Raw genomic sequence first — 27,403 nt, forward strand, 5'->3', positions numbered from 1 at the left:
TCCTGTTTTTATTTTTTATTAGGTAGTATTATTTCCTTCTTGGTCTCTGCGGGAGTTGAAGATCAGTTAGTTATAGTTATCGTTTTTCCTTGTTAAGAATTTCAGAAAAGAAACTAAGAGGTTTAAGTGTATAAATTTGAAAGACGTTATAAGACAGTTCTGTTAGTAATATAAGTTAGGATAGAAAGTAAATCAGGTACATTTTGGACTTACCAAAATAGGATAGATAATGGAATTATTTTCTCTGAATTTGTCAAATAGGAATGGACAAGACATTTTTTAGTTATTTATTGCATGGGACTGAACTAGGCCCGCTGAATGTGGGTGACAGTTGTGTGGCTTGATCTGTTTGTGGGGTCCCTGGCAGCAGGACCAGGACTTAGCCCAGGTGCATGAAGTGACATTTTGGAGCCCACTCCCTGTGGTGGAATACCTTGCTCAGCCATGATACAAAGCCGGGCTAGGCTCTCCTTCAACTTGGGATGCCAGACTTTGTTGACTACCATGGGAGGCCTTACCCACTCTGAGGAGTGGATGGGGGTAGAGTGGGAGGGAGGTGAGGAGGCGGGAGAAGGGGAGGGAAGGGGAACTGGGGTTGGTATGTAAAATGGAAAAAAATTATAATAAATAATATATTAAAAAATAAAATAAAATAGAAAAGGGGAAATATGGTGATATTTTATTTATATTGAAATGTGATTTTATTTGTATGTTAATAAAGTTGCCTTGGGGTCAGAGCAAGCCATAGCAGAAGCTGGGCGGTGGTTGTGCACGCCTTTAACCCCAGCACTTGGGAGGCAGAGCTAGGTGGATCTCTGTGTGTTCAAGGATACAGCCAGCATGGAGACACACGCCTTTAATCTCAATACCAACCATAGAAGACCTGGAGGTCTGTACAGACAGGCAGTGATGAGCGGTCATGTGGCTGGGTTTACAACCAATGAGAAGGCAGAACAGAAATTAAAAAAAAAAAAAAAAAACAAGACAGGACAAAGGAAGTAGGTCTCTTGTGGAGAGGAAAGACATCATCAGAAGCAGTGAAGGGTAAGGTTTTCAGCTCTCAGCTATTGCTCTGACCTCTTGGCTATTAACTCTGTATTTGGCTCTGTGTTTCTTATTTAACAAGACAGTTACATCTACAGCATTGATTTGTTATTTTAAAGTAAAACTGAGTCAACATGATTTTTAAACGCTATAGTAAGATTAAATCGCAAAATATGAACCAGAAAACTTACAAGGCTAATATTTCTGTCAAAGGCTCCAGTCACACTCATACATCTCATGCTGTGGATCTGGAGGTGAACACCAGCCTGACTCCCCAGGGCTGTCCTGCTGATTCCCTCCTCCAATACCCTGCTGCAGGCAGTCAGACTCAAATGCAGAACAGGAGAAATCTCTGTATCTGGGTTGTGGTAATTCTTTCGCCTAGACTTCTGGGAAATGTAGTCTGTGGCACTGTGACATCACCAGGAGCCATCCAGGAAATTCCCTTCTGGCCTTCAGTCCACACGTGTGCAGTTTTCCCAAAGTTGGGCGAGAGTCCTTCCTGTTCTACAGTCCTGTTGCGTCTCTAACACGGAGGTTGGTCCAGGGTGCAGCGCAGCCTCAGGCACTGTGCGGGGTGCGGGTCCTTCTTGAAGGGAGAGGACCTGGGCTGGGTGGGAGGGCGGAAGAAACTGCCTTGGAGGTGCTGTGCTGAACTGGCTGGGTCACATGAGGTTGCAGGTCAGGGCTGGGGAGGGGGCGATAGGGACTGTGCTTGAGTGACAGTTTCCTTAGGATGTCCCCTGCGGTCCAGGTCCAAATCCGGCTTGGTCTTCTGGGACAGGAGAGCTTCCCGGTATCGCGGAGTAGTTGATAGTGAAGTCCAGGATTGCAAACTAATGATGGTCAGCTGACTGCCTGCTCCTGAGGTGGAGCTGGGAGCTCAGTGAGCAGCTCTGGTGGGGAAGCATGCTTCTCTAGCTGAGCCATCTCACATGGACGCTGTCAGGTTTCTCAGTGTCTGTAGAGCAAACGGGGTCTGGTCCTTCCTGAACTCTGTAGCCGCTTAGTGTAACGGTCTTGAGGTTTTGATCGTGTTCATTTTCTCTGCCAGTTAAATAAGCAAGAGAGGAAAATTTTTGAGGTGAAACAAAGGTAACAGGTTCAAAATTCTGGAACCAGCCAACAGATCTGCCAGAATCAGTTGCAATAGAAAAGCTTTGACTAAGGTGAGAGAACACACATACAACCACACTCACCCCTTCCCCCCCCCCCCCCCCCCCCCCCCACACACAGAGGGACCCTCTACAGGAAGAAGGAACTGGAGAAGCTGACTCCAAGCCTCACCTTGAGGGCTGGGTTTTCTTAACTTTTGAAAAGTCTTCCGTCCCTTCTGTAGGGTGGACCACAATGGTTGTGTCAACATGATTTGATCTGGCCTTGAGCTTGTTGAGCTAGTCCAGGAGCAGGGTGTCTAGGAACAGGTGAAAAGATCATATGTGTTGTACTCAGAGTCCCCCAAAGACCATCAAGAGAACCAAATCCAATGTAAAAGCAAAGAGTGTTTTTACTATTGCGAGTTAACTCAGGACTCTCTGTCTGACACAGCAGAGCAGGAGCGACCCCAAGTAACAAAGGGGCAAAGTTTTCATGGGGAGTGAAGCAACGTGCGCTTGGGGTCTACAGACTACATAGGAACAGACTCAGGATTGAAGCACCTCGCATCTGGAAGCGCTGTCCTTGGTTAGTTTGCAGGTAGGTGCAAGATAACTAGTATCTCTTTTATTGGTTGCCTTGGTTACCACATTTGTTTTTTTTTTTATCATGAGCCCATTAGTTATAACTTTTAATTGGCTTTTTCCACCATATGGGAAGATCTGGTGGGGTTTTCCTGTAAGTAGAGCTAGGCCCAAGGTCAGGGGTTCAAGGGCACACCGTGCTGTGCTATGCCAGGGGTCTACATCCTGTTGGGTTGTTTCTACAGCCTGTCATTATGTCAATATTGTGTTCCCCAAAATATTGTGCACCCTAATAAGCTTTTCTGGGGTCAGAGACAGCATAGCCACAATATTAAACATAGAGGTTAGGCAGTGGTAGCACACACCTTTAATCCTAGCATTCCAGAGGCAGAAATCCATCTGTTCAAGGATGCAGCCAAGCATGGTGACTCACATACTTTTAATCCCAGGGAGTGATGGTAGAAAGCAGAAAGGTATATAAGGCATGAGGGCCAGAAACTAGAAGCATTTGGCTGGTTAAGCATTCAGGCTTTGGAGCAGCAGTTCAGCTGAGATTCATTTGGATAAGGACTCAGAGGCTTCCAGTCTGAGGAAACAGAATCAGCTGAGGGACTGGCGAGTTGAGGAAGCTGTGGCTTGTTCTGTCTCTCTGATCTTCCAGCATTCACCCCAATAACTGGCCTCAGGTTTGATTTTATTAATAAGACCTTCTAAGATAACTGCTACATGTCATGGCTGCAGAAGGGCCAGGGCACGGGTCCAGGCAAGGGCTTGAGTTCCTCATTTCCCCTTCTCAATGTTACTTATGAGACCCTTTCATGGGTTCTCTCTGAGGGGCCCTAATGGAAGGTGCTGAGACTCAGCACCATTAGCTGTGCTGTATTTATCTGTTCCTTAACAAAGGAAATTAGCTTGTTCGGGATACAGGGGCCAAAGGTGAGTAAGAGTAAGAAAATCGCCGGGCAGTGGTGGCGCACACCTTTAATCCCAGCACTTGAGAGGCAGATCTCTGGGGGTTCAAGGCCAGCCTGGGCTACAGTGTGAGTTCCAGGACAGGCTCCAAAGCATAGAAACCCTGTCTCAAAATACCAAAAAAACAAAAAAAAAGAGTAATAAAATCATTATGGGGACCCAAGAATGCAGAAATCAAAGTAGTTAAGCATGGGGTTGAGTTGAATAATGACTTGAACCAGCCTCGTTTGCTTCACTCCCTTTTACATTTTTGGAACACCTCTCTGACCTTTGCCAGTGATTCTTTTACCAGCCCCGAATGGTCAACATAGAAACATTCTTCCCCAAGAGCTGCACATAGCCCTCCCTGTTGTAAGAACCCCATTTGTTCTATAACACTTGGTCAGCAAGGGAAGATGTCGAGGCCTGCAGGTGGGCAATAGTGTTCTCAAGCCTTTCTGTGTCTGTCAATGGCAACTCAGAGGTCAATGTAACATTTGCCCTTTACCACTTAGGATGACATCCCAGTCTCTGCGCCTGCCAGTTGCAGGCTGAGGAGGACACTTACCGTGAGGTCTATCACAGGCTTTCTTTGTAGTCCAACATGGCACCCCTCTAATCTTGATATATGTGGTGGTATTCTGTTCCCCAAAATATTGTGCAGGCTAATAAACTTATCTAGGGTCAGAGAACAGGATGGCCACAATATTAAACATGAGGATAGGCAGTGGTACCACACGCCTTTAATCCTAGAACTCCAGAGACAGAAATCCCTCTTGGATCTCTGAGTTCAAGGCAACATTAGAAACAGCCAGGCATGGTGACACACACCTTTAATCGCAGGGAGTGATGGCAGAAAGTAGAAAGGTATATAAGGCGTGAAGACCAGAAACTAGAAGCATTTGGCTGGTTAAGCATTTGGCTGGTTAAGCATTCAGGCTGTGAGTAGTAGTTCAGCTGAGATTCATTTGGATGAGGACTCAGAAGCTTCCAGTCTGAGGAAACAAGACCAGCTGAGGAACTGGTGAGGTGAGGAAACTGTGGCTTGTTCTGTGTCTTTGATCTTCCAGCATTCACCCCAATACCTGGCTCCAGGTTTGTTTTTATTAATAAGACCTGCTAAGAATCCTACATCTTTTTCTTGGTGATAGACTATTTTGGGAACCAGATGCACCACTATACAGAAGTTCTTAGCCTGACTTAATACCTGTCCATGGACACAGGGAGCTAACCCTGTGGAGCACGCTGACCATCCATTCTCTGGGAGTATGATAGATTTGTGGGGAAGCACCTGAATTGTCTGATTACACAGTAGCATTTAAGAAGCAGGCACCATTCCTAGGCTGAGCCTCGTTCCCCAACAGACTGAAGAGTAAGAGAAGGGGGTTAGATTCTGTGTACTCCCCTCATAGTAGGGGGGCTTAATGTCAAGGCATAACCTACAGGCACAGGTGAGGTTTGGTTTAGAAGCATTAAAGACTTGGTAGGAAGCCTCCAGTAGCGTTAAGAGGGTGTCTGGCTCTGGTATGGTAAGGCGAAGTGTGCAGAGAGGGGTAACAACCTGATAGGGGGACTGGGATGGTATGTGACTGGCTGATGTTTTTCCTGGGGTAGGGCCAGTTCAGGTGGGGTCAGCACTCTGCTAGGCCCTATCTTTTAGGGATCCTCCTGCCCTCCTAGGGAGGTAGGGTTTGAGGTCATTAGCTGGAGTGAATAGTGCCCATGGATCATATGCATACTCATATAGCCTAATGCCCCATGCTTTACCCATATTTCAATCTTTTGCCTTTTTACCTTGATCTATGAAGGTTAATTTTACAGGGCTACAGAGGTGTGGGACAGGTCCCGGGCAAATTATGTCAAATTATGTCACATGGGTATCGATCGTAGGATCAGCAGGGGCACTATTGGGCTTTGGGTGAGTCTAAAAGCTGCCAAGTGAGATTTGGGAGTTGATGTGGGCTACTGATGGCCCTGTCTGATGTCAGAAGGGCAAGGAAAAAGGCCATCAGCATGGCCATCAGATCTGACCTTCAGTTTAAGTCTCAGGGTTGTCTGGGTCAAGTTTTGCAGTCCCGCTCCAGCTGGGTTTGCTGTCTCCTGACGCTGGTCTCGGTGGTTCAGCCAACTCTGAATCAGCTGCCCTGGCGTGAGAATGGTGGATTCAAGTGGCCATCCTGTTGATCTTGATGGCAGTGGGGTGATCAGGATCAAGACATAGGGTCCATTCTATCGAGGTTCTAGGGTCCTGTGTTGATGTCTGCAGATGTAGACCCAATCTCCAGGCTGGAACTGGTATGGGATGGGTAAAAGGGCTTTTCCATACACCCTCCTGAAATCTCGGCCAGATATCCTTGAATACTGAGGTTGCTGCATTTCGGGAGGCAAGCAAGTTAACATCAGTGAATTCAGTGAGCAGTTCTGACATAAATCTGCGCATATGGGAAGATGTCAACCAAACATGATCTCAAATAGCATGAGTCTGAGTATATATGGAGAATTTCAGACTCGATATAGGGCAAAAGGAAAGAGAGCCACACAATCTCCACCAGTCTCCATGGTTAATTTGGTAAGGGCCTCATTTAGTGTCCAATTCATACACTCTACTTATCCAGAACTTTGGGGCCTGTAAGCAAAATATAATTTCTAATCAGCCCCCAAAACCTTAGCTAAGTGTTGAGTTACCTGAGCAGCAAATGTAGGTTCACTGTCTAAACCTGGCAATACAGGTGTTCCATACCTGAGCAGTACAGATATTCATTACATTGTCAATTCAGGTTATAAAAGTGACTGTCAGAGTGTCCTCCATAGTCATTATTAAATACAGCAACATATTTTTAGTTAAGAGGTGTGTGAATGCACTGCCATCTTTTTGAAAATCTACATTCCATTGTTGACTTTTCTGTAATATCTATATGTAATTAACCTGATCTATAAAGGTGTATGTCCCAAATCTTTATTGGATATACTCCACTTACTGGTACTTTAGAAGCAATAGATGAACTTTTAAAACCCACACATACATCTAGACATCTAATATAAAAGGCAAAGCTTGGGATATTTTGAAATTTAAATTATAATTATGTAATTCATGTTTCCAAAGCAGATACTACATTTGGTCTACAGTATTTTTCATGGCTTATTCCACTTTCTGAGTCATAATTGCAAGATGTGGTGGCTTAAAGCAAAAATTAATGACTCTTTCATGCCACACATATAGAAGTATAGAGCTGGGACAGAGATCTAGTAGTTGCTATTTGATAATGTGTATAATGTGTATTTTGATCAGGATGTAGTCTGCTTTGAATGGAAGGTCACTACTGTTAGGAACCCGATCAGGAATCCAGTCCTCTCTTTGCATCTGGCTTGGACTTCCCACCAATCTTCAGTTTTGTCTGATTCTCTGAAAAGGTGTCTCTGAGGGATACTGACAGGAGATGCAGGAGTTCTTAATGTATCTACTCTGTCAATCTGTCAATTCTGTTGTTCTAGGCTTGCCTCTAGGACCAGTCTCTATTCAAGTGGACTACAGATTTCTGTCTCAAAATTATAGTGAGAATATGTAGCAATTTTTAATGAATGACACTTTGCCCACCTCAGACCAGACATTGTTTGCATTTCTCCTCCATAGAAAGTGAATTTTGGTAGGCTCAAATTCCCTTGAAATGCTCGCTGTTAATTGTATTCAATAAAGTTCCTACTAAATGCTATCCTGTTTACAGGCTCACTGCCCTCCACCCACAGCATCTCATAGGAGATTGGCCTCAAGACAGCAGACACTTCCTCATAGAATGGTGATAGCCAGTGCTGGGCAACATAGGGAGTGATCCTTGCAGTTAGTTCTCCATCGGGGAGCTACAATATTTCTCTCACAGAAGTATGTTTCCATCTTCACTGTGCTCAGGGCTCTTTCCATTCTCCACGGTGACCATTTTCCCCTGCTCTTGGTGATCATATAAATAAGAAGAGTCTTTTCCGAGGTTTATTCCCTTCCTTGTAAAGGTAAGAACATGCTCTACTAGCTATAAGGGATCTTTCACACAGTTCAATTGCTTTTCTCTTGAGAAATTACTGGGTGTTCTAGTCACCAATTTTCTTCAGGTAGCTGGTAACCTGGAGATATGTTGTCCCAGTTGCTAATTAGCTCTGCCCTTTATTTAAGGACAGGTTTCTATGTAGTCACTCTTTACAGAGTATATATTTCTGCTGTACCAAACATCTACCAAATAGCTACCCCCTCCTTCCAATGCTGACACAAGAGTCAGGGGATTGGAGCTGGATCTGACCTGAAGGTCTCCTGCCTAAGGGTGAGTTTGCTCAGTGCTGGAAGTTGCTTTGCAAGCTCCAAGGGAGAGAAGCTGTAAATAGTCCTGCTTAGCTGTTATGACCATGAACCACAACAATGACCAGTACGGTGTGATATCTCTAAAGGTGTCACAGTGCCTCTCACATCTTGGCCTTAGCAGCAGCTGCCAATGGGACTTAGAGGGGACAGGAGACCTACATAATACTTGGAACTGCCTCTGATGACATGTTAGGTCTTAAATCATAGAGGAGAACACATTAATGCCACTAAACCATCGCAATCCCTAACTGCACTCCAAGTACTTCTCCTTAGACCCACACTGGAGTGTAGCTGTCACTGTTCATCAAAGGCACTTCTTTCTGCAGCACAGAGAACATTCCAGAAAACAAAAACTTACAAAGTGCAGAGAACTATTGTCTGTGGTGCCCTGACCCAAAAGATACACTATACCACAATTCCTGCACACAAGGCTCAGGGAATATCTCTGCATAGGGGCATATTGATTATGAGAGCCAGAGGTCCAGCAAGTCTGCTGGGAGGCTGTGCCTTCTAGAAAGTGAAGGGAAGCTGCACCCATGATACCCCAACAACATGGCTGCCTGAACAAGCCCTGAACAATGCCAGTGGCACTAGATCCCCTGCAGGGGGCAGTCAGCTGGGTAAGCATCCAAGTGTAGAGAGAGGGAGAATTAGTGTTTCCCAGGATGAGAGCGCTCACTGTTCATCCAGTAACAAGTGGTCAGTCCTCAAAACTTATAGACAGGCAACACTGAACAGAATCAGTCAGTCATAATCATATAGTTATGTGTAGAAATATATGTACTCTGTATATGTGTAAAACAATAATAATTACAGAAGAATAGGCTATGTATTTGAAATGGGTTATTGGGGGATATGAGAGAAGTTGCAGTGAGTAGTTACTTATGCTTTAACTCAATAATTTTTCTCTGAAAATATATTTTCACTCTTGCCAATTGTGACAATATTGGTGAAACTGGAAGTTCTTTCAGGCAGATAAAGGTAAATAACACATGATCTCCTCACTTTGTGAAATGTAATGAACTGAACTCATATAAGGTAGAGACTGTTAAACATACAGAATCATAAGGCACAGGAGTTGGACGTGCAAAGATTTTTCCATTGACCAGTGACCTCAGGAAGCCAACACTTTGGGACTTCCTTGTTGTGGAATATTAGTTGAACATTGCAAAGAGGTTTTGCATCTGTGTACAGAATATTTCTTTAACTATGTAAAGATGTGTTGCATTTGTTTACCTTGCCTACCCAAGGTACCTGATTCCTCTAATAAAACCTAGATGGCCAATAGCTGTGCAGGAGGTTGAGGTGGGACTTCCAGGCAGAGAAAGAGGAAAAATCTAGGAGACAGAGACAGAGGGAGTTCCCAGCGGCCAGACAGACAGACAGAAAGGAAGCAGGAAAGCAAGACATACAGAATGAAAGGAAAGTAAAAGCAACAAGGCCAAACAGATGACTAGAAACAGGTGAAATTAAGTTATTAGAGCAAGTGGGACAAGCATAAGCTAAAGACCAAGCTTTCATAATTAATAAGAAGTCTCTGTGTCATTATTTGGGAGCTGGTTTGTGTCCCAAAGAAAAATGCCAACTACACTTCCTGAAGGATGAATGCTCAGGGACAGTGTGATAGGAGGAAGAAGCCCCCAGTGCTGTTGTCCCGAATGTTGGATGTGTGTAAGCATTATGTAGGGTACATTTCAGATACCTGGAAGATAGTATTTGAGGAGGTAACTATACCATAACTGAGAAAGAGGATCCATAGCTTAACCATGAAATTATTTCAAAATACCTCATTATTAATAAATTACTGATATTTTCTGTATTGATAAAAAGGAAAAATGTGTGACTATTCTCCTAGGTCTTTCTGGGCATTTACTCAATAAAATATGAAAAACATAAATTCTAAAATTAAAACATTTTGGAGTACAAAAAAAAATAAAAAAACCTTCAGCACATGGATACAGAGGTACCACATGTGCAAACCATGCATTCGGAATACTAAAGACACTTCATTCAATATTTGACAGAAAAAAATAGCAAGGGAAAATGGCAAAAAGACCAGTGATGTGTATTCTATGTTAAATTCTCAACAGTGCTGTTAGTCCTGGACTTGCCTGTTTTCTCACATGATCAGACACTTAAATGACATTCAGTCTGTGAGTTCCTCCCCTGCCTGCTCCTCTCATGTCCTCTGTCACCATCATTTGCATCATTAGTGAATCTGTAGAAATCCTGAAACCCAGATGATGGCCTGAGCTGCTGCATCAGACTCTGTGTTTTCATTTCACTTCACACTTATGACTGTGCATATCGACTGTTGAGAAATCCTTCTCCCCAACCAGGACTTTCTCCTGATAGAAATGTGTGTGTGTGTGTGTGGTGTATAGTAGCATATGGCACTAAATCCATGTTCTGTGGATGTCTTTATTTTACATTTCTATCTTAAATGGATCGTGTCCAACTGGGCTTATAGGGATCTTTTACCTTGTCTTGAAGATGGGTCCAGAGTGAGATCATGTGACCACTTCAATCATAGATGAGTAATGTAAGAAACATTGCTAGCTCTCTATCATCCTGGGCAAAATCTAGTTTGTGTCCACAGGCACATGATGCCTGTGTTAGAGTTTCTGTTGCTGTGATAAAGATCATGACGAAATATAGCTTGAAGAAGAAAGGGTTTATGTTACACTGCAATTCAGTCCATTGCTGAGAGAAGTCAAGGCAGGAACCTGAGGTGAGAAATGGAACAGAGGCCACAGAAAAACTCTTTACTGACATGCCCAACCTACTTTCCTACACCATATAGAACTGCCTGCCCAGGACAAGTACCACTCATAATGGACTGTGGTATCTCATATCAATCACTGATTAAGAAAATGCCACCTAGTTTTGGCTACAGGACAGTTTTAGGGAGGCATTTTCTCAATTATGTTCCTTTCTTCTCAAATGACCCTAGATAGTATCAAGTTGACAAGAGGATTATCCAGCCCAATGCATCTTGGTTATTATATTATTAATGGTTTTAATTAAACTAAAGTGCAGTATCATTCATTGATCTTTATTGCAGGAAATGCTGTCCTTCTGGGATGTGGCCATTGAGTTCTCTGCAGAAGAGAGGGAATGCCTGGAGCCTGCTCAGTGGAATTTGTACAGGGATGTGATGTTGGAGAATTACAGCAACCTTGTGTTCCTGGGTGAGGATCATCCATAGTGAATTCTTATTTCACCATCAACATGTAGCTTCCTCACTTTGTATGGTGTCTCATGGGAGCATTTCAACCGCCAGTTTCATATCCTTTGTTTCCAGAAAAATTAGGGAGACTGCTGTATTAAGAATCATTTTGGGGCTGGTGAGATGGCTCAGTTGTTAAGAGCACTGAATGCTCCACTAGAGTTAAATTCCTCATCACCCATATAGCAGCTCACAACTGTCTGTAATTCCAAGATCTGACACCCTCATGTTGTGTGATATTTTGATTGTGTTCTGACAAGGAAAGCTTCCCTGGAGTAAGAGGGCAGAGCTAGCAACTTGCTGACCATAGGGGTTTGGAGGACTGTAGAGAGAGGGAAAGGAAGTGGTAAAGTGGGGCTGAGACAGGACCTCAGCTCTTTTAGAGGGAGGAACAGAAGAGACTCTTGGCGGCTTCCCTGCTTCTCTGATCTTTCAATTTCTTACCCTGATATCTGACTCCGGATTTTTTATTGGTAAAGATTGATTAGATTAACGTTTCATCCTCACACAGACATACATGCAAGCAAAACAGCAATGCATATGAGAAATAAAAATAATTAATAACAAAAGAGTCATCTCACTGTTTTTCTCTTTTTGTGTTTAATCTTTCTGTGCTGGATGTACGTTTCCTTCACTCTATTAGGACTGTTAGAAATTGAATGGCATGAAACATGGAGTACACTTGTTAATGACAGTGTTTCATAATTCAGTTTTAATGTTTTTTTTTTCCCTTTAAATGAAACTCAGAATCTGGATATTGTAAATTTGTCCATGTAGTATAGTGATCCTGTCAGAAAACATTTAAGGAACTGATTGTCTACAATCATTTATTACATCATCTCTTTCCTTATAAGCCATGTACTGGAAGGGACATGTCAATTCCAAGTAAAAGAACCCATAAACAATCTTGTTCCCGTTTTCTTCAAACAGGTCTTGCTGTGCCTAAGCCACACTTGGTGACATTTTTGGAGCAAAGACAAGAATCTTCAGATGTGAAGAGACAAGAAGCAGCCAACATGCAGCCAGGTGTGTAGGCCTAAGGAACGGAGTTGAGGTCCAACTTTCCAATAGAAAGGCAGGCTTTCCTGTTACCCTGGAACATGACACTGTGGGAATCATTATTTAGGTCTTTCCTTTATGGCTTTGTTGTCAAAACTCATGTCTGAGAAGTTTATGATGGTTTAATTTTGTTAAGCCTTGTAATTCCCCAACTACTACCCACTACCTGAGCTCCTATTTACAGTGTTTTCTAAAGTTCTTCTCTCCGTTGAGTCTCCATTGTAGTGTAAGATCAGGGAAAGAGAACTCAGTGCTGGTCAGACTGAGAGTCATTTATTTGTAGAGGTTGTGAGCAGACTCATGCCATAAAGATCTCTACACCAAAGTGAGTGTGATTGGGATTATTAAGCCAACCCCACAATTCCACCACTGGGAGGCAGGCAGAGACAGAAAGCTCAATAGTTTAAGTTCTGTTGATTAGAACAATATGGGGGTTTTGAGCAGTTGGATTAAACTCAGAGAAACCAAAGTCAGTTTGGACAGTTCACTCTCCACTGATCTTAGGGAAGAGTCAAATCATTAACATATTGTTTAAAGGGGTTGTGTAGGGCCATTAAAGGCCAGTTTCTTTTTTGAGTCTTTTATTTACCACCGGGTGGTTCAGCAGGGCCAGACCATTAGAAAGGAAGAGGACGACAGGGTGATCTACAGGGCCTTACACTGTTGATTCAGGGATGCCCATCAAACCAGTTCTGGAGACAGTGATTGTGTGCCTCTATTTCATGACAGTTGGTAGATTTAGGCCTTTCACTGTGTTGTAAATCTTCATGCTTTTTTGTGGGTTTGTTTTCTTATGCATTTTCAAGTTAACCTATTTATTATCTATTAGGTCTAACTGTAGTGGGTAGCCATCCCAGCCTTGGCCTGGAATTTCCAACCCCCATTGAGGCTTCTGTAATGGTCACGCCCACAAGGCAGGGCTGAGGGAGGAAGCTGAAGACCCAGGATCAAGAGGAGAGGCCTCTCTTTGTTCCAGGATGCTGGACACTGGAGGTAGACGGAGCAGAGTTCTCCAGAGAGCACCGCTGGACTGTGCCATACCTTTGCCAGACCCTGAAACCTATCCCTTCATTTGTAAGTTACCCCACAAAATAAACCTCCCTTTCAACTACGTGGAGTGGCCTTAATAATTTCACCAATATCTGGTGCTCACATCGGGCAAACTCAAAAGGCCTAGGCGGCTCCCACCCTCAGCCTCCTCCCCAGCCGGCGAGTACCTACACCTGCCTGCAAAGTTCCATTTAAACAGGGAACACCTACATAGTTCCATTCCTGAAAAAGGGAGCAGCTAGTCCGGTCTGAGTTCCCTAGGTTAGCCCCCAGACCAGCAAAAGCCTCTGTGAGTGAGGCGTTCCCACTCCTCCCTGAGTGCTGGCTCCCCACCATCTTGGTTCCTGCCTTCAGCTGCTGCCAGGGTTCAGGAACCAAGAGAAGCCTCTCCTCTATATCCTGGGTCTTCAGCTTCCTCCCTCAGCCCTGCCTTGTGGGCGTGACCATTACAGAAGCCTCAATGGTGGTTGGAACTTCCAGGCCAAGGCTGGGATGGCTACCCACTACATCTAACTGTTATTTGGATACATTCATTCCAATTCAAAAGTTGTTAGAGAAGTTATAAACTTTTATGTTTAAACCTGATGTTCCCATATACATCAGAGCTTTAAAATGTTTTGTTTCAGATCTAGTCTGGCTAGACACTGTGGCTACCCCTATAGGAAGCAATTTAGCTAATATTACCATGAGTCCAAATGGTAGGAAGAGATCTTTTGGTTCCTCTTCTCAAGTTTGATACTCAAACTTCTTCCAAGTGTTCATTTACCTTGTCTTCCAGTTTTGTAACAGGAGCAGGGTTAAAGAGTGTATTCGAAGTTTTTTGTCGGGACCATGATCAGCTCTGTTCCACCAGTTCTGCCCAAATAACCACTCAGAGACTTAATATTAATGATAAATTCTCAGTCAATAGCTCAGGCTTATTACTAACTAGCTCTTACATTTGAAATTAACCCATATGTCTTATTTACATGCTCTCATCTGGCAGTACCTTTTCTATTTATGGCGTATTTACCTCTTTCTCCTCTGCATCCTTGTGACTCCTTTGCCTCTACCCTTCCTCCTCCTCCCATCATTCTCTCTACCCTGAAAATCCTGCCTAGCCATGGGCCATTCAGCTTTTTATTAACAAAGAAAGTAACACATCTTCACAGTGTTCAAAAGGTTTATTCCATAGCATTTTCCCATTTTTGTCTAATTAAAAAGGAAAGTTTTAATTTTAACGTAGTAAAACTATACATAACAATAACAGTTGTCAAGTAAGCATTACAGTTACAATATTCAGTTCTTTTATATTGGCAAATTTAGAGAACCTATTTTAGTATCTATTTTATCTTTGTGAATCAAAAACATTTTATCTTTCATCATGACTTTCATCATAACTAAGGGAAACTTTAAATTTAATTATTAGCCTTTAACTTGATCAAAGACCCCAGAAGGGTGAAATGTTACCTAATAATAGGGACTTCTGGCTGCCTGGTTAATCACATAAATTTCTTCTGTGTCACTGGGGCATTCATTTTTTGCCTACAGGCCTAGAATATCTAACAGATATTTTTGAGAAACAGGGAAATTGAAGGACTGTCCTACCTTGTCTTGTCAAAGCTTTGCAGTCATTTTCTTTGGTGCCTTGCTGTTCCAGTCTAAACAATATACTGTTGTCAGTTGAAGTAAAGGCATGTAGTGGGAATTCTAATTGCTCCTAATAATAAAAACCTGGAATCAGATATCAGGCTAAATGCTGTAAGATCAGAGACATAAAGGAACTAGCCACTAGAGAGACTTCTTTCTTTTTTTTTTTTCCAAAGATTCGTTTATTTATTTTGTATACATTGTTCTGTCTGCATATATTCCTGCATGCCAGCAGAGGGCACCAGCCAGGCGGTGGTGGCACATGCCATTAGTCCCAGCACTTGGGAGGCAGAGGCAGGGGGATTTCTGTGAGTTTGAGGCTAACCTGGGCTACAGAGTGAGTTCCAGGAAAGGCGCAAAGCTACACAGAGAAACCCTGTCTTGAAAAACCAAAAAAAAGAAAGAAGAAGAGGGCACCAGATTTCATTATAGGTGGTTGTGAGCCACCATGTGGTGCTGCAAATTGAACTCAGGACCTCTGGAAGAGCTGCTGGTGTTCTTAACCTCTGAGCCATCATGGCCAAGTGGTTAAGGCGATGGACTTGAGACTTCTTTCTTATACTGAATTCTCAGGACGAAGGGGGCAGAATTCCTGTCTCCTCCTATCATCTTTATATCTACCCTTTTATACTATCATATATATATATATATATATATATATATATATATATATATATATCCCCCTTTTTTCCTTTCAAAAGAGATCCCTGAATCTAATCTCTTATATTAAGCTTTTTTCCTGATCATTACCAAGAACAACTTATAACCAACCACCCTAATCGACGATAAATATAACCCATTTTAACAACCACAAACCACCTACCCCACCTCTTGAGAATGTGTGCATCATGTTCTTAAATTTACTTCCTGCTGTCTGGGGGCAAAAGCATCTTTAGGGGACCCTGAAAAAAAACTGGAATATTTATCAATTCCTTGGAAAGCTAGCTGCATCATTTCTTGTCGAATTTCTGGGTAATGGAAAAATGCAGGGCTTATCTCAAGTCCTAGATAGAGTCATCTGTGAAGCTGGACAATATCAGCTAGCCACCTTGAAATTGCCCTGAGCAGTTTATAGTCCAAAGCCAATCTTTGGGTGGTGTTTGTCAGCTTAGTGGCATGACCATAGTTCTGGTGGAATTGCAGTTTTGAGAACCTATCCTCCTTCTGGAGACTTCAATGGTTTCTGTTAGGCATGGTCATAGTTCACTGCAGAAAACATAAGCATTTTAAATGTCATATGCAGTAGTTCTCTAAGAGGTTAAAGGATCATCATTTGTTATGTACATTCAGAGTACAAAAACTTAATTGCTAGTTACCTGAGAGAGACTCAAACCCAAAATTATGTATAGGAAGCTAGATGAAGCCTGTTTCTAAAATTAGTTAGTACTCTATGTGACCATTAATATCATGACAAAATTATATATATACATATATATATATATATATATATATATATATATGTACATGTTATGAATTTTGAGATAATATTTATACCTTCAGAGTAGTGTTAAAGATTTAAAGTTAAAAAAGGATTATAAGATTATTAGCAATAAAATAATCCCTAAATTTGGTTTTTCTTCTGTCTCATATCAGGCAGCTCTTCTAACATAATACAGAGATTTTGCATTTTCCTTTAACATGCATGCTTGGGTTTAGAGAAGGAAAGAGCCACACTCCAACTCCAAAGCCAGATTTAATTTTTAATTGGATTGGAACTACAAAGAGGACATTTGTGTAATGTGTCTGTATAGAATAGCAGAAACAAACATTTGGGAAGCATTATGAAATTTTTTTCTGTTGGAGATGTGATATACTAATAGACCAATTTGCTCTTTTTCTTGGGACATTTTCTCTGGATGATTTATCCTTTTTCTTCATATGTCTCATTCATCCAGTGGTCTTCAGATTCCTTAGCTAGATGTCTTCATTCTCTTGAAAAGACAAAGTCAAAACCCTTCCCCCAAGCCTAATTTTGGGGATGTTCCCTTTTGGCAAGTTATATCTGATTAAATGAAAAGCATCTGTTAGTCTTAAAGTTAGTTTAAATTGAATAGTCATGGTGGCGGTGAACCACCAGCTCTTCTAATTAAGAGGTCTCTCTTGTTCAAATCGAACCTCTATCAATTTTGATAGTATCCATAGCTTTTCTTCTCCTGAGGAAACAAAAGCAATACCCCTTGCCTAAAAATAACATATATCCTGGTTTCCATTCTGAGGTCAGCACATTTTTTAAACTATACAGGCTGATTTAATTAAGTAATTCTTCCTATTAACCAATGTCTCTCCACAGCAGTCCTTCTTTTCTCATTAGCGTGTAGAAAATTCTAAGTTCTTAAAGCATTATGCAATCTATTTCAGGGGGTCTTTATTAACCCCTTTGTGATTATTTAGCATATCCTTTAGAGTTTGATTTGATCTTTCTATGACTGCTTGGCCTGTGTGGTATTCCTGTAATATGCTTTATATTGTAATAAGCAAAAAACTGATTCATTTTACTAGAGATATATGCTGGAGCATTGTCTTTCTTAAATTGTACTCATATGTCCATGATGGCATAATTTCTAACAAATATGTTATTGAAGAATTAGCCTTTTCAAAACACACAACAGTTACCCATTGAAATCCTGAATAGGTATCAATGGTGTGATGTACATATTTTAATTTTCCAAGTTCTACAAAATGAAACACATCCATCTGCCAGATTTCATTCCATGGAGTATCCTTTGAGTTCCTTCCAGCAAGTAGTGGAGTATGGTTAAGTATTTATTAAGAACAAATAGGACATTACCTTGTAATTTCCTTGGCTTATTGCCAAGTGATGGAAAAATCCTTTTTCAGACCCTTTTTATTGACATGGTGTTTTTTTTATGAAACTCTGAGGCCTCCAGCACATTTCTTATCAGTAGTTGGATCAATTTCATCATTACCTTGTGCAGGAGGGCCTGACACACCCATATGGGATCAGATGTGTGTTTTATATATAAGGGATGATTCCTATTCCTTATTATTTCTGTAACTGATAAAATAATGGAGTTAATTCTGACTCATCAGGAATAAGTTCAGCAGTTTCAATGTGTAAAGCAACTATTTCTGCATACTGATAGTAACTATGTTAAGATGTTCTGAAAAATCCATTAATACTATCAGAATAGCATATAATTCTGACTTTTAGATAGAATTATAAGGGCTTTGAGCCACTTTATTTAAATTGTCTGATTTGTAACATGCCTTTCCTGATATATTTACATCAGTTTAAAATGTACAGGATCTAGAAATTGGTGTTCTCCATACAATATGAGGAAGAATCTAGTTAGTTCTTTTTATAAACTGAATTCTCTGGCTTTTGGGATATTCGTTGTTAGTCTCTCCCAAAAAATTACTGTAAGGTCTTTGCCAAGGTTCACTTTCTTCCTGTAATTTTTCAAATTCATCATTAATTAAAGGTACTACAGTTTCTGCTAGGTCTGTTCTTGCTAATTGATGAAGTCTCAATTTTCCTTAAAAATCAAGTCAGAAATCTTTTCCACATATGTCTTTAGTTTCCTACTCTGTTTATGTGGTAAAAATATCCATTCCAATATAATGTCTTCCCCCTGCATTAAAACTCCTGTAGGAGAAAGCTTAGAGGGTAAAATAACCCGAATGCAATCCAGCTTTGAATCCAAACAATCCACAACTGTATCATCTAATTTCTTTTCCACCAAAACACATTCCCTCTCAGCTTCAGCTGGCAATTCTCTTGGACTCTTTAAGTCCTTGTCACCATCTGAGGTTTTGAACAAATTACTCAGTTCATGATTTTTTTTTTTTTTTTACCCCAATAGTGGGCCATAGATTAGAAATGTCTCCCAATAATCTTTGAAAGTCCTAAAGAGTCTGTAATTGATTGCTCCTAATTTGTACCTTTTAGTATCTAATTTTTGTAGACCTATTTTTATATCCTAAATAATTAATAGAATATCCTCTTTGTATTTTTTTCAGGAGCAATTTGTAATCCCCAAGAGGGAAAAATTTTCTTTACATCTTCAAACATTCTTTTTTATTTTTTCCCAAGATAGGGTTTCTCTGTAGCTTTGGAGGCTATCCTGGAACTCAATTTGTAGGCCAGGCTGGCCTTGAACTCACAGAGATCCACCTGCCTCTGCCTTCCGAGTGCTGGGATTATAGGCATACACCACCACCACCCGGCTCAAACATTCTTTTTAAAGTATCTACATTTGAATCAGGCAGTAAAATATTGTCCATATAATGGTAAACTATAGATTGAGGAAATTGTTTATGTATGATTTCCAATTATTGTTGTACAAAATATTGGCACAGTGTGGGGCTATTTAACAGTCCCTGTGGGAGAACCTTCAATTGATATCTCTTAAAAGGCTGAAAATTATTATAAGTAGGTACCATGAAAGGAAAATTTTCTCTACCTTTTTTTTGTAAAGGTATAGTGAAGAAACAATTTTTTTAATGAATAACTATAAGAGACCATCCTTTAGGGACCAGAGAAGGCAAAGGAATTCCAGTCTGTAGAGAGCCCATTGGCTGAATCACTTTGTTAACAGCTCTTAGATCTGTTACCATTCTCCATTTTCCGCATTTCTTTTTAATAACAAATATAGGAGAATTCAAAGGCCAGCAGTCTAAGTCCTACAATTTCTCTGATGTTAAAGGCCACTGCTCAACCCATACAGGTTTGTCTATTAAACATTTTAAATGTAGGACTATTGATGTCTTTGAAAGATCAGCAGCTGTTGTACTTTGTTCTTGTACTACCTAAATGGTCAGTAACTGTTATTCTAATATTTTCCCCAGAAACATATGTTAGTTTATAGTTTGTTTCTGAGATTGGAGGAATGTTAATCTGAGTATTCCATCTGTAACAAATCACATCCCCATAAGTTCATTGCAATATTAGCCACATATGGCTTTAATTTTCCTCTCTGGCCTCTGGCCCTATACACTCAACCCAACTCATGCTCTATTTTACCTGGGGTAACATTCCAATCCCTGAAACCTGAACATTTACCTCCTGAAGAGGTCAATTTGGATGTCAAGATTCTCATTCAATTATTGTTCCATCTGCACCTATGTCTACAAGCTCTTCAATGAGAACATCATTTCTTTGTATTTTTAATTTTGGTCTTTGTTGATTTATAGAAATTTGCCAAAACATTTGCTTTATAGTATCTCCTGAATTTTTTCTTCTCTCTTCTATAGCTGATTCATCATTCAGAGCAATATGCTTTTTTTGCAGTAGGTATTAGGTTCTTTAGTTGCTCAGGGAAGAAGTTTCTTCCATGATGGTAGGAAAGGAATGAACAGAATTTGACGTGGGAACCTGCAAGAGGCCACTCAGGGTATTTCTCAAGGCAAAGGCAAAGGATTACCTTGTCTTTCCCTTGTTGATCTACATTCATTACTCCAATGTCTGCCTTTGCCATACCTTCTGCATACTACAGAAAGGAGGGGCATTCTGTTGGGATTAGTCCTTGAAAAAAAACCTTGTTTCTAGGAACATCCTGTTTACTGTCCCTTTTAGGTGACCTTGTTTACTGCAAATTGAAACATTTGACATTTCAATTTTTCTTCAAGCCTCTGGAAATCACCTCTGTTCTCCAAGCATCATTATAGTTATGAGATTCAATATTGATTGTATCCTGGATCCATTCCTCCATGGGTTCTGATCTCTTCTTTAATGTCCTAATTACCTTTTTGCATTGTGTATTAGCATTTTCAAAAGCCAGAGATTCAATTATTATTTGTGTAGCTTCTGAATTAGGTATTATTCCTAATTATTGGTAAAGTCAATCTTTGTAAGAAATCCATGAAGGTTTCTTTTGGGTCTTGTATAACTTTTGTTAATGACTCAATTTTCTTTCCTACTTCTCCAATTCTGTCCCAAGCATTCATGGCTGCTGCATGATGTAAAGCCAAGGTGTAGTCATCAGATAAAGATTGCCTTTCTACATCAGCATAATCTCCCTCCCCAGGATGTTGGTCTTGGGAGATTTCAATACTTCCATCTCTACTCTGTTCAGTGGTCTTAGCCTCTTCCTCCCACCAGTTCCTCCACTGTAATTGGGGACCATCCTGCAAGACTGCTGTAACCAAGTCTTGCCAATCTTGAGGGATAATTGTATTATGAGTTGACCAGGAGTTTAACATATGCTTCTCAAAAGGTGAATATATTCCATATGACACCGTCACTTCCTGAAAGCTCCTCAAGTCTAACATTTGCACAGGAGTCCATTCAGCCCTTACACAGCCTTGGGGATATCTGTCATTTGGCAGTTCCTGTAAGGTTACTGGATAGATTAAAGTTGGCTGTTTGAAAGCTTTAGGCTGTTTCTCTGTAACCTTATAATGTAATGCTGAGATTGGATTTCCTTTATATTCTTCTGTCTGTGTCTGAATATTGCTATGATCTGTTTTAACAAGTTTTTCTAAAACTTTCATCTTGACACTCATATTAACCAACTTTTTAAACAATAAAACAGAAATGATCAAACAACTTTTGTAATTGACATTACCTAAATCCCATCTATGTTAATTATTATCCTCCCATTTAATTGTTCCATTTTCAAACCACCTATCATATTATGAAACAGAGACCAAACTCTCTCTGTTGTAATAGTGCTTCAGGGCAGCTTGGGAAAAAAGTTGTGTAGTGGGGACTGCCTGAAATGCAGAGCTGGCTAACGGTGATAGGCTAACTCTGAAAGGAAACCTAACTGGCAGGGTAATATCTATGGCCACATGTAGCTCTAGCCTGTGCCAGTAGCTGCATGCCACAGGCAAGTGGCTTTTTCATGAATTCATGCTCCAAAAGTTGGATGCCAGATATTGAACAAATCCAAATTAATCCTATAATAAAATCCTGGAGCCAGATATTGGGGTAAATGCTGGAAGATCAGAGGAAACAAGCCACAGTCACTTATCACCTTGCCAACTCATCAGTCAAAAAGGGAAAATCCTGTCTCCATGAATCCTCAGACACAATGCCCCTGAGTCCTCATCTGAAAGAGCAGAACCAGTTTCCTCCTACCTTATATTCCTTTGTGTGCCCAGCCATATGACTTCCTGTCTCAACCTTTCTAGTGCTAGGATTAAAGGTATGTAACTTCCAAGTACTGGGAATAAAGGTCTGAGCCATTTACACCTGGCTCTGTTTATCTTCTAATCTGGATTAATCTTGTATAGTCCAGGGTGGCATGGAACTCACAGAGATCTATCTGCCTCTGCTGCCCAAGTGCTAGAATTAAAAGTGTGTGCCTCCATTGCCTGCCTCTATGGCCAACTAGTGGCTGGCTCTGCCATCTGATCTTCATGCAAGCTTTATTTGTTAGAGTACAAAGAAAATACCATCACAGTAATTCAGAGGTGAACCTGAAGTTTTGCTCTTTTTTTTAACCAAGACTCAATATGTTTCAGGTATATATTTTCTTGTCATCCAAACAAAATTTAAAACACTGTTTTCAATTTTTGAGCTATAAATTTAATCTTTCTGTAGACAATCTACTTCCTGTGCAGCAGATCTTTTATATTTTACAAAATAAAACTCTATGTGGAAGATAAAAATTTTGTATTTAGATGATACAAATTCACACAATCACCATTAACTTTCTCCTTTTGCAGCTTGGTTATTATGATTTCATGAATGTCACACCATAAAACATTTCTACTGTTTAATGGGTTTATTTCTGTAAGTAAAATGCCAGTACAATTTACTTAGCTATTAAACTACAAATAATATGTATTATTGTGCCCTTATTCTAGTAGAAGTATAGATTATTTCTACCTACAATATTTTATCATTTATTCTTAGTGCACTGTAGTTTCTCACTGATGCTTCACTATATATGAGTAAATATTTCCTTTTAAAAAGATAAGCATTAAGTATAAGGACTATTTCCTAGCCTTTGTTGATATCTCAACTTTTGCTCAACAGGAACAATACCTGATGATTATAACATGTACAGAAAGACTATTGTTTGTAACTCATTAATTATGCAACACCAGAGAATTCATACAAGGGAAAAACCCTACAAGTGTGAAGAATGTGGTAAGGGTCTTAGTTCTCATAAAACACTTTCCATACACAAGAGACTTCATACAGGAGAAAAACCCTACAGATGTAAAGAATGTCATAAGTCCTTCAATACTCACTCATCACTTTTTATACACCAAAAAAATCATACTGATAAAAGATCCTACAAATGTGAAGAATGTAGCAAATTATTTTATTATCCTTCAATGCTGAAGCAACATCAAAGTTTTCATTCTGGAAAGAAACCCTACAAGTGTGAAGAATGTGGCAAATTATTTTACTATTCTTCACTGCTGAAGCAACATCAAAGTATTCATAGTGGAGAGAGACCACACAAGTGTGAAGAATGTCACAAAGCCTTTCGTTATTACTCAAGCCTTAAGAACCACAAGGCAGTTCACACTGGAGAGAAATTCAGCAAGTGTGAACTGAGAAGAAAAAGATGTACTAAGTCTGCCTTCCTCATTGAGGACAAGGCAGCTCATATAGCAGAGAAAGCCTACAAGTGTGAAGAGTGTGGCAAGTGCTTTTGCTCATCTTCATCCCTTAGAGTACATCAAAAAATCCATTCTGAAGACAATCCCTACACATGTGAAGAGTGTGGCAAAAGGTTTTCCTACTTTTTACACCTTCAAGAGCATCAGACTGTCCATACTGGAAAGAAACCATACAAGTGTGAAGAATGTTACAAAGCCTATTGTTATCACTCATCCCTTACTAAACACAAGAAAGTTCATACTGGACAGAAACCCTACCAGTGTGAAGAGTGTAACAGATGGTTTTCCTCATCTTCATCTCTTAGACGACATAAAAGAAAGAATATTCATTCTGAAGAAAATCTGCAAGACTGAGGGGAATGTACAAAGACTTTATTAACTGTTTTATCTGTACTCAATACATGATAGAATTTATATGGGAGAGAAATCCTACAAATGTCTTAAAAAGTTTACTTCTCAACCCTTAAAAGAAAGCAAATGATTAATTCTGGCTACAAACTCCCATGAGTATGTGAAGTGTGGTAAAAATCTTTGCTGGTAATTCAGGTCTTATCCACCTCTAATGTGTCCATAGTGGAGAATATTAAGTTAATTATTTTTGGAATGTCAACACAAACAGCTAACTTCCAAGAGCACTAAGAATGTTGTCAGAGAACAGTGGAGACTTCTCTTTGTTGTAACCCCCCACAGTTTATTCAAGCGGTGTGTTTGAAATTTGCCTTGATTAATGAGTCTCTTTCTTGTGTAACTGTAAATGTTCCCTGAAACCTTTACCATGTCCTAACTTTGTCCACTGGGTTCCTGGAGTCTGAGATCTGGGCTGTGTCATAGTTACTGTTGTTTTCCCAGTGGAGTCATCCAAGCTCCTGTAATATCTCCCCTCGGTGTGTAAGAATCTGTCTCTCTGAGCTAGCAGGTTTTCACCCAGCATTTGGCTCCTGAATTCTTATTGGTAAAATAAAAGGATAGAGACTTAGTTAAAACCACAAGAAGGCTCTTCCAGTCTAAGGCCTCAGCAGCAATAGGCAGCAGCTGCAGAGACACAGTCATCAGCTGAGGCAGAGATGGTATCAGGTGCAGCTGATAAAAAACAACAGTGCCCATAGAGCAATAATGACAGGAAGGTTATGGGAGAAACCATTCATTTTCTGATTGGATTTAAATCTTATTCCACAAATAGTAACTGGTATCATGTTAATTTGGTGATATGCTTTTGCCTGGCTAGGTTATAAACCCTAGGGGGAAATTAATGCTGTTATTCTAATAAGTGGATACTAACTAAATGAACCCAAGTTCTCATCTTTATACTCACAGAGTCAGGAACCCAAGTCCTCATCTTTATACCCACATTATAAACAAGGTCCCTTACACACATCTAAAGCCACAAGTCAGAGATTCCTGAGGGGAAAGAGGAAGAATGTCAGAGGCAGAAACAGTAGATGTCTGCACTGAGATAGCAAAAATGTTTAAACATTTCTAGAATAGTGAAACATTGCTAGAAATGGCAGTGCCATTTCCTGCTTGAACATTCTGGGGCTATTACTACATGTACAACAATTAAACAAGCTAAATCCCACCATACAATAAGCATGGTTGTATAAGGGCCTCACTGTGTCTCACAGTGTGGAGGAGCTATTAGCAATTGATGGCTCCTGAGGGAGACAGTCATTCTTAGAGTCTTCCAGGTACAGTCAACTGTCTAACACCCCTACACATAGAGAGAGCACTAAGTGTAATGAAGAAATAATAAAGGAAAAGCCCACCAAGTTGGGAGAGAAAAGTGTTTTTAAGTGTAAGAAGCAATAGGTGAATGTGGAGTTTTGAATAAAATATTCAATATACATGTATTAAATTTACCCAACTAATATCATTTTAATATTTGTTGGCTTTAGACATATCCAAACTGACTGGTTTTAGCAGTGATTACAGCACATGAATCTGGCTGTCATAAAGTATACAGAGGGTCAGCACCCTACTGGGAAGGCATCATGAGGGATCAAGTGAGTGGACTCCAGAAGGGCTCAGATGCTAAGAACTAAGGATCCCTGTGTCAGTGTAACCCCAGGGAAGAGACAGGAATGGCTTTGCAGAGATGAGATGTGGCCAGACTCACCTTATATCTTCCACTTGGCCATGAATACAACAGAGGAACAATGCCCAGTGGCCTACCCATCCTCCTTTACCTCCCTCCTACATCCATAGTGATCACAGCTGTTTTTGTTCTGGGCTATCCAACATTATTGTAGTTAGGAAAGGAGTGTAACAGTCGCATGAACTTGGTAGGTAGTTACAAGAAAACACTTCACATAACTATCATTGTGTCATGTTTAAAAAGTTTATTAACCTATAAATGTCATATGTGCATTAGAGAAAACACCAAGAAATGAATAAGCCTCTAGATTACATGGCAAAGAGAGTTTATGCTTCCAGCTTTAATTTCCATCTTAGATAATAACAAAGATGGGCTGCTGTGTGGGGGAGGTTCTGTCTTTTAAAATTGTCTAAGATGTAGTCAGCAATCCACCTTGAACAAAGGTCCGGTTTGCTACGTGTACGTGAGTCAATGTTTTCTTCCTGATTGACATCTCTGTAGACCTAGTTATTAATTTCCTCAGAACACAGAGAGAGATTTCCTCATGGATAAAATTGACCTTAATGGCTATACATTTGTTCTACAAGACAATGATTTTTTTTTTAGAGCTTCTTAGGGAACTAGCTTAAGTGAGAAGTAGCAGAGATACACTCTCAGTAGTAAATACTCTAGCAGAGACTTACAAGCTCAGGAGTAAATAATACAGCAATGGCTCATGCTGTCAGGAGTAAATAGTATAGCAGAAACATATACTCTCACTAGTTAATAGTGTAACAGAGACACACACACTCGGGAGTAAATATTGTAGCAGAAACGTATATTCCCAGGACTAAATAGTATAAGGAGACTCATAATCTCAGCTGGCATTTCTCATTTCTCTCTTTAATTTTAAGCCCTATTTCTTTTTTTCTTTTTCTCTTTTTTTGTTCTTTTGTTTGTTTGTTTTTTGAGACAGGGTTTCTCTGTGTAGCTTTGGAGCCTTTCCTGGAACTCACTCTGTAGCCCAGGCTGGCCTTGAACTCACAGAGATCTGCCTGCCTCTGCCTCCCGAGTGCTGGGTTTAATGGTGTGTACCACCACCTCCCAGCTGCCCTATTTATTTATTTATTTTTTTGGTTTTTCTAGACAGGGTTTCTCTGTATAGCTTTGCACCTTTCCTGGAACTCACTTGGTAGCCCAGGGTGGCCTCCAACTCACAGAGATCCGCCTGACTCTGCCTCCCAAGTGCTAGGATTAAAGGTATGCTCTACCACTGCCTGGCTGCCCTATTTCTTGAAAGTAAAAAAAAAAAAAATCATATGTGAAAATTAAGAAGACCTGAAAACCACAGTGTTGTGAAATATTATTTTAACTAGCCAAAGATGGGTTTCATTTGTTTATGCTGTGGAATATTACTTTAACTGTGTAAAGTTGTGTTACATTTGTTTCTGCTGTCTTTGTTAATGATGTAAAGATGTGTTGCATTTGATTCACCTTGCCTGCCTAAGGCACCTGATTGGTCTAAAAAAAAAAAAAAAAAGGCTGAATGGCCAAAAGCTAGGCAGGAGAGGGATCGGTGAGGCTCACAGGCAGAGAGAATAAATAAGAAGTGAAGTCTAGGATGGAGGAAAAGGAGAAGAGAACAAGGCAGAGAGAGACACACCAGGACCAGAAGTCAGGAGGCTCCAGTAAACAATGGATACAGCAGGAAAGCAAGATATATAGAAAAAAAGAAGGGTAAAAAGCCCTGACACAAATGTACATGAAGAGAAACAGGTTACATTATAAGAACCAGCAATAAATGA

General features: G+C 40.4%; 2 protein-coding genes across 2 annotated transcripts in view; both read left to right on the top strand.

Annotated features, from left to right (window-relative positions):
- Nucleotides 1-1,460: 1,460 nt before the first annotated feature.
- LOC118596085 (zinc finger protein 58-like) lies at nucleotides 1,461-26,514 on the top strand. Its single transcript, XM_036206812.1, has 5 exons — nucleotides 1,461-1,581; nucleotides 2,593-2,739; nucleotides 11,084-11,210; nucleotides 12,179-12,274; nucleotides 22,932-26,514. Exons 3-5 carry the CDS (start codon nucleotides 11,087-11,089, stop codon nucleotides 23,879-23,881), a joined length of 1,170 nt encoding a protein of 389 aa, XP_036062705.1. The 5' UTR covers nucleotides 1,461-1,581; nucleotides 2,593-2,739; nucleotides 11,084-11,086; the 3' UTR covers nucleotides 23,882-26,514.
- Nucleotides 7,935-27,403, top strand: part of LOC118596079 (zinc finger protein 99-like) — an 87,411-nt gene continuing 67,942 nt past the window's right edge. Inside the window, exon 1 of the mRNA XM_036206804.1 lies at nucleotides 7,935-7,981. The gene's annotated coding sequence lies outside the window, so the exon portion shown is untranslated. The remainder of the gene's footprint in view (nucleotides 7,982-27,403) is intronic.

The sequence above is a fragment of the Onychomys torridus genome, chromosome 15 (genome assembly GCF_903995425.1).
Source record: "Onychomys torridus chromosome 15, mOncTor1.1, whole genome shotgun sequence".
Lineage (NCBI taxonomy): Eukaryota > Metazoa > Chordata > Mammalia > Rodentia > Cricetidae > Onychomys > Onychomys torridus.

What these genes read in the sequence shown, in the direction of transcription:
- LOC118596085 (XM_036206812.1), top strand. Translation starts at nt 11,087, where the DNA reads ATGCTGTCCTTCTGGGATGTGGCCATTGAGTTCTCTGCAGAAGAGAGG. An exon ending in CAGCAACCTTGTGTTCCTGG is followed by an intron (nt 11,211 to 12,178) that starts GTGAGGATCATC and finishes TTCTTCAAACAG; the next exon opens with GTCTTGCTGTGCCTAAGCCA. An exon ending in AGCAGCCAACATGCAGCCAG is followed by an intron (nt 12,275 to 22,931) that starts GTGTGTAGGCCT and finishes TTTGCTCAACAG; the next exon opens with GAACAATACCTGATGATTAT.